This window comes from Phasianus colchicus, chromosome 3 (genome assembly GCF_987193195.1).
Source record: "Phasianus colchicus chromosome 3, bPhaCol1.hap1.1, whole genome shotgun sequence".
Classification (NCBI taxonomy): Eukaryota; Metazoa; Chordata; class Aves; order Galliformes; family Phasianidae; genus Phasianus; species Phasianus colchicus.
Window position 1 is genome coordinate 54,445,604 of NC_143438.1, and position 11,274 is coordinate 54,456,877.

The 11,274-nt window shown below is 39.2% G+C and overlaps 1 protein-coding gene across 1 annotated transcript; it reads right to left on the minus strand.

Moving 5' to 3' along the window:
• Positions 1–8,004: 8,004 nt before the first annotated feature.
• On the minus strand, positions 8,005–11,133 carry SNAI2 (snail family transcriptional repressor 2). The gene is made up of 3 exons (XM_031612862.2): positions 10,896–11,133; positions 9,766–10,311; positions 8,005–8,899 (listed from the first exon to the last, which is right to left on the minus strand). The coding sequence occupies exons 1-3, from the start codon at positions 10,972–10,974 to the stop codon at positions 8,718–8,720; spliced, it is 807 nt and encodes a 268-aa protein (XP_031468722.1). The 5' UTR covers positions 10,975–11,133; the 3' UTR covers positions 8,005–8,717.
• Between the last annotated feature and the right edge of the window lie 141 nt (positions 11,134–11,274).

Here is an 11,274-nt window from a genome sequence, read left to right on the forward strand (position 1 = left end):
ATACTTTAGGCACAATCCTGGGAGTAAGATGATGTGTAAGTTGCACTGTCTTGAGACTCAGATCAGGTCCATGTCAGAAACCTATGCCAAGAGCATACTGTTGCTTTCTTTCCTCTCTCTCTTTTTTTTTTTCTTACAGCACCTCTGTAACTCACAAGCCTGAAGTCTCATTACAGCAATATTGGTCTTCAAGTGAAATTAGGAGGAGCTCCACTGCAGAGCTGTCAATGTCTAGCGTGTATGCTAGAAGAGTTTGCTGCACAGTTAATCATCAAAGTCTTCTTGTAGGGAAGGCTGGCTCTTGGATTGCTGGCTGACTACTTGCCTCCTTTCTTCCCAGCTGCACCAGGTCAGAGTGCAAAGGCTACAGGCAATACTTTAGGCACCACTACCAGGACATTCATGTACAGGGGAAGACTAAAGAACAATCTTTTTCAGCAGTGAGCATTAATGTTCAAAAGAGTAACTTTTTCAAGGGAGAAGGCAATCCTGTTCCTGGGTGGTTTGACTTGGTTGTAGGAAATATATGGACCAATATGATGAAGCAATATAAATGCATCATTTGACTTTACATGGCACCTCTTCAAAATATTATGCTGTTGGAAAACCACCTTCAAATTCTAAAAAAGTGAAATTCGTCAAGTTGATGTACTTCTGTGCATGAAGGGGAGAGCAGCATGGACTTCCTGTAGCAGTTGTCAGCATCACTTGTCTCATCACCTGTGAGAGCACTGCAGGCTCTGGTGTGTGCTCAGCAGGGGAGGTTCATGTTAGATGTAAGGAAAAATTTCTTCTCCAAAAGAGTGGTGAGGCACTGGCACAGGCTGCCCAAGGAGGTAGCAGAGTCATCTTCCTTGGAGGTGGTTCTGGAAATGTGTAGATGTGGCACTGAGAGATGTGAATTGGTGGGGGATGGGCTGATGGTTGGACTACATGATCTTAGAGGTCCTTTGCTTTTTTCAACTTTAATGATTCTATGATCCTGTGCCAATTTTTTGATGTGTTTTGGGGCATGCTATAGAACAGATGCTTCCTCTCCATTAGTGACCTAAGAAGCTAATAACCTGTGCTTCTACTAATAGTATCAACATGTAACAGCAAACTTTGTATGTGCACTGCTTCTTCTCTTGTGTATGACATCTCAAATGCAAATAAAGGACTCAAAATTTCAAGTTGTCTTCATGAAACACTTGTGAAATTCTTCCTTTCTGATTAAAATAGACAGATATAAACAAGATGGAAAGGTATTTACCAAAGATGCATAGGAAAAGCTTCTTAAATATATAGAAGCTCAGATTTAATATTTCTGCAGTTGTCAGAAAACTGCCAAGGAACTAAGATTTCAAAAATCACTTGAAGTCAGCCTAAATAGGAAGAAAATAAGGTACAATTACAGAATGAAAAACAGTGAAAAATGTTAAAACAAAACAACCTCAAAGCTTACCACAGAAACTCAGAATTATACCCTTGTTATTGTTAGCACAGCAACCTGAGATACAAACTGCAGCAATGCAGGAACATGAGCTCATTACAGATGATTCTGATACCTCCCCAGCCTGTGTGACTGTACAGCAGGAAAAAAATCTGTTTGAAAAAGGAACCCGGAATGCCCCAAAGAGATCAGTTCTTTAGGAAGAACAAGATGCCCTTATGGAGCCCTGGCTCCACTTCCTCCCTGATACTGTAAACTGAACCAAATGCCACATGTGATGTTGTATGCGGGATTGTATTACAGCAAAAGCTTATTGAAAATTGCTATTTCAGTTATCAAATGTCCCAGTACATTTGAAATACTGTTTCTGACAGTGGCAAATGCAAAGTTCGCTGTATAGGACAACCCTAGGACAGCCCATGAATAGAATTCTTACCACCAGAATGACAGATATAGACATAAAAAATCAGTAAGAACATATTTTCATGATTTTCCAAATAGTTCAGCTCTCTCCAGTGTCTTCTGGGTTCAGACTAAAGTTTGTAAAAAGTAAGAATACTTCTTTATTCACCAAAATTGGAAAATACACCTAGTGAAAATACTAATTTCCCCAGTCTAAAAAGTTGTTAATAAATGGGAACACTATTTTTAGTTAAATGTTTTAGTTTTATAAAGAATTAAGCAAAATTATAGTTGCTTTTTTCATAAAATATTTTTCCCAATTTTAATTTTTTACATTTCATTAAATGCATTTTGCATATATAAAACTTTGCATCATTTTGGATATTCCTGTTTTCATAGTTTGTATTTGCATAAAAATTAAAAAAAAAAAAATCTACTACATTCTTTCATCATGCTCTACTTTTTATCAGTAAGAACAGCAGTCTGACTTACCAGATTTATTATCTGCAATGTTATCTGAAGTCAAAACCTCCTCTCAAAGCTTAACAGCACTGAACAACTGAGGTTCTCTTGGTACAGAAGCCTGACCTGGAAGAAAATTTGTAATTGATATTTATTGCTGGTAAATACCTATTAAATGCTTGCTCCAGAATCATAGAATCACAGGACATCTTGGGTTGGAAGAGACCTCAAAAATCATCAAGCTCTAACTCTCCTGCTGCAGGCAGGGCTGCCAACCTCCATATCTAATACTAGACCAGGCTGCCCAGGGCCCCATCCAGCCTGAACACCTCCAGGGACGGGGCATTCACAACCTCTCTTGGCAGCCTGTTCCAGCACCTCACCATTCTCTCTGTAAAGAACTTCCCCTTGATATTGAACCTAAACCTTCCCTCCTTCAGCTTAAAACCATTTTCCCTTGTCCTGCTATTATCTACACTTTCAAAGAGTTGACTCCCTTATAGGCTCCCTTTAGGCTGCAATGAGGTCACTTCTCAGTCTTCTTTTTCTCCAGGCTGAACAAGCCCAGCTCCCTCAGCCTGTTTTCATAGGGAAGGCAGACATTTTAATAGTTTTTCTTCCTTTTTTTCCCAGAATCCCTTCCGTCCCATCAATATGACATACATCTTGTGGTACTTGGGTTCAAATATTCAGTACCGGCCCTCAGTCATAGTTCTCTGCAGTAATCACTAAACTGCTATTGTCTCAGTATTCTGCTAATACTAAGAAAATGCATGCAGAGGAGTGGAGCAATTCCTTGAAACTACCTAGAAACTGAAAGCCATTTATCAAAAAATGTGATTTTTGCTCAGTAAAACATGGCTGTCAGAAAATCCTGACTGGTTGGGAGTGTGGGCCTTGTCCAGTCAGAACTAGTTAAGGACTGGGCTGACGTGCCAAGATGTTTCACAAACACCACCAAAACGTCTGTCACGAGTCACAAGATTCTTTTTTTAATTTCCCCGGGACATAACAACCTGGCCTGGTTTCATGTATTATAGATGAATAGTGAATGCTTCACTATAAATCCTGGTGAGTTCTCTTCCAAAATATTTTTTCTGCAACATTTTAAAATGTAAAATAATTATGATTTAATGCTTAGTATGATGTAGCTTCTACAGGGATGGAGAGGACTTTTATTAGTCTTTCTTGTGAATAACACTATTACTTTATACTTTTGCTTATTTGTTCCATTTTTGCTATAGTGACTTAACTGTCAGTCTTCATTCTTCTAACCCTTTATTCATTGTCAGCTGCGGATAATCTGCTAGCCCACATGAGAGGGCAGGTTACATTCAAAGGAATTTACTTTGGTTTAGGGACATGTGCAAAATCTGAGCTAATTGCAGTGCAACTTTATACTTTAACTGCTTCTTATTAGCAACTTAACAGATGTCTGTGACTTCACACTCTGATGTTCAGCAGGTGCTGGGAACCCACAGGACTCAGTGAGGTGCAGGCTATTCTCTGTAAAGGACTTGTTAGAGCCAAGCTCCCGTGTTCCCTGCTCATGCCTTTGAAGATGCTATAAAAAGGTGATGGTAAGGAGTTGTTGCCATTTGATGGATCTGTAGGCCCAGCACATGAAACATATTTATTTTTCAGACCCAGATCTAGGTCTAATTAGAGGAAGTGGCAATGTCAGCATCTATCAAGTATTAAAAGACCCAGAGTCAGTGGACTCTGACCCACTGACAGTCATTATCTGTGAAGGAGATGTTTCCATTGTAACGCAGAGAAAGCAACAACAGAAAAGACAAAAACATAGAAAACAGGGAGAATACAGAGGCTTAGCGAGGCACAGAATGACTTTCTGTAGTCTTCTTTGTCTAGACAAAAGACTGTTTTATACTGTAAGTAAAACAGATTTCCAGGAAAATATTCTGATCCAGACTTGGATCAGAAGTAGCGATCTCAATCTTTTGCATGCTCAGTGAATGAACAAACAGCTTTTACTCCAACAAGATTTATACTCCTAGAAAGTACCTTTTAGTTTGCATTTAAAACTGCTTCCTTAATTGAGGGATGGGTCTACTAGCAACTAAATGAGAGATCTTTCTGTGGGTTGATCTATAGGAGATTTCCTATATTAGGATTGCAGTGAAATAGTTTGTATGTTTGAACGTGCAGGCTGGTGAGCTGCATGTCCACCTATATGAAGAGAACATGTGGAATTCTGTGTGTACCACTGCTGCTCTTCCAAGCTTACAGGGTAGAGATTACTGAAAGATGATGGAGGCCATGAGATTGTTCTGTTTTCAGTGTCTTCTTTGAAGAAAAATAGTGCAAAACATGTTTGTGTGACAGATATAAAAGGGCATTTATTCCCTTTTGGCAAGGACTGCCCAACTATGATCTTCATCAACCTTCAGGCTACCAAGCACATACACTGGACAAACCTCTGGTGGTGCATAAAAAGTAGAAGGGAACAAAGAAGAGAGACAAGATATATTCAATGCCCAGGCAACTATAATAATACAAATAAGAGAATAAACACGGAAGAAAGATTTCATGATGCCTTACTCTGAGAGACACTTGTATTAATCCTCTTGTGAATGCATAAGATGCTTTTCCAAACTTTTCATTAGTTAGTAAGATAACTGTAGTACTTTGAGTACAAAAATATACTTTGTTCTGTCTTCCTTTGATGCACATATTACCTCATCTTGCAGCCTCTGAGGTGAAAAGCACACCCAAATGATAGCAAGGAAGGAGAAAAGAGGAAACCAGAATGAATCAATGATTGCCCTCAGCTTTGAGAAGCTCTCACATTTGACATGTAACTGCATATATGCCATAGAGATTCAACTCTCCTCCATACATTCAAAATATATCCAGAAAGCAAAAATAAACTGCCAGAACATACTAAAGAAATAGTCTAGCCCTCATTCCCTATGATAGATCATTGTACAACCAAGCTGGTATATATTTAGAGTATTTAGAGTAACCTCCATGCAAAAGTACCTTCCCAGCTTCTACTGATTTTAAACTAATTAGCCAATAGCTAAAAGGGGATTGGAATCACATTGCATATAGTTTGCTCTCATGCAAGTCCCTTTGAGTGGAGACTTGTCTTTTGATAGCTTAGCCTCTTACTTAAAAGTATTAAGTTCAATGGTGGTGTAAAAAATCAAAGTTTAATGGGAGTTCAGAAAGGAGCGATGAGGATACTAGGGGTGTGGGGAGCATGCTTTCCTAAGAAAGGTTTGGATAATAAGATTAGCGATATCTTGCAAGAAATGTAGCTATAGTCAAAGAGATTCAGTGGGTAGACTCACTATGGAGGGAGGTTTTCAGTCACATTTCAAGAAAATTAAAGGAGTTATCATCCAACAGCTCAGAACAGAATTCAATTTACATTGATAAATAGCTTGTGTATGTAAAGAAGGGCTCTTCTAGAGTAATGAGGTAATGCTACTAATGGTAAATGTTTTGGAAGAATGCTACAACAGCACTTGCAAAGCAGTCTCACAGGAAAAGCAGAGAAATTCAGCTGCCTGGGAAGTTTATGCTGCAACTGGACAGAGCTGGAAATCTGTGATAGAGCACTGTTTCAATTAGAGAGATGAGCCAGAAGAGCTTCTAGCCTTTCCCATCTTTGTATTTTATGAGTACAGGTGTTACAGGCATGCAAAGTAGCATATCTTAATTGTCATCTCCAAATCAGACCAGTTCCACTTGTGTTTGGTTTAGCATACTGTATTTTGATGAAGTTTTCATCTGATTTCCCTTAAGGACAACAGTAGCATTTCCATTCATTCAAGAAGTCAATCTCTTATGCTATTTCATTTACTATGAGCATAGAGAATTTAAAGTGTGAATTAAAACAATGGCGAAGCCTTTATTACGTGAGGTAAATAGCTGCAGGAGAGCAAACCTAGAACTTTGACAGTACAAATAGCTGTTGACTGCCAGAGCTTTACTTATACACTGCTAAACTTCACTCCGGGAAGAGAAAGCTGCACAAATTGCTGCTGGAGCCTACGAACTTCAAAGTGACTAACATGGAAGTGCAAATCAATACAGTAACCACATGAAACTTTTCAAAGGTATTTGATGCCTTCATATGTTCATTTTGAAAAGTTACCTCGCAAATTCCCACTAATCCTATCTTTCTTGAACTCTCAAGCCACTTCCTGAAAATAAAATCTAACAAGTCCTAGTGAATTGTTCTTATAACACAGAGATTTTGCCAGGATGTTCTTGGAGGATATGAAAAGCTTCATCTGAGCTGACTTTGGAAAAAAGTTAAAAGCTGCTATAGTGCACCTATTGCCCAAGACCTTCCAGCACAGTCCTACGGGGCAGTCTGTAAGTCTCTGCAGAACAGTCATTGCATGTGATCTTTCTCAAGAAATCTGCCCCTACTGTAAACTTCTCATTAAAATGTTGGAATTCTGATTTTGCTATTTTCTGCTCCTCCATAACATACCATAGTGTTCTGGAATCTGTATGTATAATGTTTATTTGCTTTCTAGCTTTGTGCTTGTTAAAAAGTTGAAAACGCTGCTATTAGCTTGTTGAAGTCATAATCTTTTTATGTATTTAGGATCCTGGAGTCACAGAATCATAGAATCATAGAATGGTCTGGGTTGAAAAAGACAACATTGATCATTCAGTTTCAACCCTCCTGCTGTGGGCAGGGTTCCCAACTAGACCAGGCTTCCCAGAGCCACATCCAGCCTGGAGTCCCCAGTCAAATCATCTGAACAACAATATTTCTGATTTTTATTACTCAATAATTATTTCCCGTGTTCTACCAGCTCATACTCAGTCATAATACATTCACTTGGCTGTTCTGCCATGTAAGATACTTCAGATATCTTTAGGCTTTCTGAAATGACTGTATATTGTACAGTGACCTGAACACTACGTTACAAAATACTGCTGACTTTAATGAACTTTTGGTAAGGGCCACATTTCCTAATGTCAGCATCTCAGAAAGAGTGCTGTAATAAGACCGCTCTAATAGGATCTTTTCAACTGTTAAAATGCAACAAAAAATATTTAAGTGTTTGTGTTAAAACATATTTCACAGTGTTGTCATACTTACAAAGTAACAAAAAAAAGCAGAAATGTTTATAGTGGTGATTCCACAAAAATGCCTTATACTGTTTTGAAGGTTTGAAAATAAAAATGGATATTTCTCTTTCTAATGTTGTGAACTAAGAATCCACAGCTGAAATTCACTTTCATCTTCACTTTGACCTGTAGAGACATTTTACATTATTCAATACCCTTGATAAATCAAACATGGTCCATTTATTTAATTAGAAGAAACAACAGAAGGCTTATTTAAAAATGTTTATTGTAAAAAAGTGGCTAGAAAAAAACCATAAATTTCACTTCACGCTTTCTTCAAGTTATCTATAGATGCTGCTATAGGCAACAATTCACTTTCATTCATAACACATTCAGTCATATAAAAATAAAAATATTTACATTATGTCCACATACTTTACAAAATCATCAATAAAAAAGGCACTTGGAGGGGTAATGCTGAAAATATTGCATTTCCTTTGTGCATTTAACAAAAAAATAATTGTCAAACTCCCATGAGTCCCCTCTCTTGCACTTATTCCCGTTTTTAAAAAATAGCAAAGTTTAGAGGAACGATTCCATATTAGAAGATGGTCAGGCATGCACCAGGAATGTTTGAAGCTACAGTCTTCTTTTTTTTCCTTTTTTTTTTTTTTTTTTTTTTTTTATATAAAGGCACATGCGGTTACTTCGTGGCTTTGAGTTTTTTGTACATTCTCTTACACATTTTCCTCTCTTAATTATCCCTCTTTAAAGCATTTTAGATCATTAGTGAAGGCCTTGGCTTTAATAAAATAAAACTTTTTTTAAAAAAAAACAACACAGCAATGAATAATATTAAACATTTACTAAGGTAAACTTGGAATACTTTTTAAGGCACCTGAGATTAATGGTGTCTAGTAAAATTCACTTGGGTAGTATTTTTTTTATCAAAAGTTCCATTAAAATACTGTTTCTTTGGTTGAAATGGCTTGGCAGGAATGTATCAGTAACTTTGCAGCCTTTCCTAAGCAAGAAAAGACTACACAGATTTGGCTTCATCTATAAAGAAAGCTGATAATGCTTCTTCCTTTAAATCTACTTGAAATGTCATGCATGGCATCTTTTCCCGTATCTCAGAGTTCACACTTAAGAATGTGAATGTGTAACTAAACAGAACTACTTAAGGCTCCTTTCTACTGACATTCTAAGTTCTTCCACTACTTTGTTTGTTGGTTTTTTTGGTTTTTTTTTTTTTTTTTTGGCTGGAAAGTGGAAGAGAAAATGCCTTTGGATTTCCACTTATCATTTGGAACAGGAGTGGAGAAATGCATTGAGTCCAGGTAAACATTGACTGCATGACTCAGTGTGCTACACAGCAGCCAGATTCCTCATGTTTGTGCAGAAGAGACATTCTGGAGAAAGTTTTGGAGCAATTTTTGCACTGGTATTTCTTCACATCCGAGTGGGTCTGCAAATGAGCCCTCAGATTGGATCTGTCTGCAAAAGCCCTGTTGCAGTGAGGACAGGAAAACGGTTTCTCTCCTAAAAAGGAAACATCAAGCAAAAATACAATAAAGGGTTAAAAAAAAAGAAGTACAAGCTTAGGACAGGTAAAATTCACTGTTATCCTAAGAAAAAGAAAACAGACAGAAACGATTTATTATAGTCAAATACATATGTAACACAAAGTTAATCAGGCCACAGATACAACAGCTTTCAGCACTGTGGATTGCACTTGCAGAACTTAGGCTTTGCAGAATCTGTTAATAAGTACAGCCTCTGAAGACAAGTTGCTGACACCTTCTGCACGTACAGGTGCAGGCAGTAATCCTAGGCTGGGCTCCTCCCAATATTTTCACATATTTTCATAGTGTCTTTCTGCTTAGCTCCATGTGAATGACTTGAAATGAGGGCTTTGGCTTAGAAGTGGCAACAGTACAGATGTTAAATTGTACCCAGTGTTATACTGAAAATCATGCTTTTGCCTCAACATACAAGAAATGCTTTGGTGATGAAGTGTTGCTAATTCTTGAGGACTTGAGAGAGTGCATGCAAAAGTTGCCAATTGCTTAAGGGATCAGAGATAAGCCTCTCATGCATTGCCTTTCTGCTTTGCTATTTAAGAGTCAGCTGAAGCCTTCTGAACATTATCATTTTCCAAAGCCTGAAAGTTAACATAAAATCCTTATAGCAACACCTTCAGCTAGTGAAAAGAGGTTATCAGAACAGAATCTGCCCCACAGTTATGCTCCCCACCCACCTACTGCTCAAAAAGGAAAAACTTGGCCATTTAACGATACATTTGAAATTTCATGTATGCATCTCCAGGCTATTCAAGAAACAGTGCTGTTTGTTCTACTGATGGAAAAAAATATCAGAAAGCAATAGCAACAGTCTGCAGCTCTTACCAGTGTGGGTTCTGATGTGCCCTTGAAGTAGCCAGGGTCTGGAGAAAGCCTTGCCGCAGATCTTGCAGACACAAGGTAGCGTGTGGGTCCTGATGTGCATCTTAAGTGCTCCCAGGCTGACATACTCCTTGTCACAGTACTTGCAGCTGAACGATTTCCTAGACTGGGCATCACAATGCAGCTGCTTGTGTTTGGCCAACCCAGAGAAAGTGGAGTAGGTCTTGTTGCATAAACTGCACTGAAACTTTTCAGCTTCGATGGCATGAGGGTCTGAAAGCTTGGACTGGATTCTCTCTTCTTCATCGCTAATGGGACTTTCTGAACCGCTGTGATCTTTGGAGGAGGTGTCGGATGGTGGAGGTGGGCTGACTCTTCCCAAAGATGAGGGGTATCCAGAAAGCGGAGAGAGGTCATTGGGTAGAGGAGATGGTAGCAGCCCGGTTGTAGTCCACACAGTAATGGGGTTGTAAGCTACAGAGCTCAGGATCTCTGGCTGCGGTATGATAGGGACCGGGTAGCTTTCATACAGGTATGGGGATATAATCACTGGAGAAAGAAGAAAATTTTAAGGTAAGAGAACTGAAAAGTATTTTAAAAGGCAGCAAAATTAACATTTGGGGCATTAAAAAGTGCCTAAATCAAACACTCAGAATGTTCATCTGCCTGTAAGGCGGATTAAGGAAATACGATTGGATACAAACATACTGATGGGTAAAGACAGTACCCTGGAACAGATAAATTACAGCCTGAGAGTCTCCTCAAGGCAGCGTGCTGCTCCTAAATCTATGCAGCCTGATACAGTGCAGCAGTGAAACTTCCTGCAGGATTTGTGCAGAAGTTTCAACTCCATTTCCAGCAGATGTAGAACAGGAAAACTCCAAATCCTCTTTTAATAACTGAGTTCAAGTGGATGAGCAAACTTCATGATTCATTCCGAGCAGCGCTGACATATTTGTCAGAACTCCCTCATTGTAAGTACGGGGAAAAAAAAAAAAAAAAAAAAAAAAAGAGCTAGCGGGGAAATGACCCCCTCCCATAGCCCGGGGAGCAATCCCACCCCTCCTCTGTACCGCCAAGCCACAAACGCGACCTCGGAAGCAAAGCGGTGGCCGGAGATTTCCTTCTGTTACCTGTATGAGTGTCCAGTTCGCTGTAGTTTGGCTTCTTAGATGAATTGAAATGTTTCTTGACCAGGAAGGAGCGTGGCATTTTGAACGCAGGCTTTCTCCTTCTTGCAGAGTCTCCTTTCGGGTCGACGCAGCGGTGCAGCAAACACGCACACTATCACTGCGAGCGCATCGGTCCCTATCGCATTGTCTGCTCCATGCACTCCGCTGTGTAGTGGCACTGCAGAGGCGCCTTGAAAAGTGCCGTAAATACCCGCAAGTCAGGTGCAGGGGGGAAGGGTTTTCTGCTCCTCCAATCACTTCTGGATGTTCTCAAGCACTTTTCCAAACAGGCTGTTTTTCTGGGAGGGCTGCTCGCAGGACGGACCCAATCCCCGCTCGG

Bases quoted from the DNA above. Each gene is read 5' to 3' on its own strand.
- SNAI2 (XM_031612862.2), bottom strand. From the start codon at position 10,974: ATGCCACGCTCCTTCCTGGTCAAGAAACATTTCAATTCATCTAAGAAG. The intron at 10,312-10,895 runs GTAACAGAAGGA...TTCTTTCTCCAG, and splicing joins CGAACTGGACACTCATACAG to TGATTATATCCCCATACCTG. The intron at 8,900-9,765 runs GTAAGAGCTGCA...TTTCCTTTTTAG, and splicing joins GCACATCAGAACCCACACTG to GAGAGAAACCGTTTTCCTGT.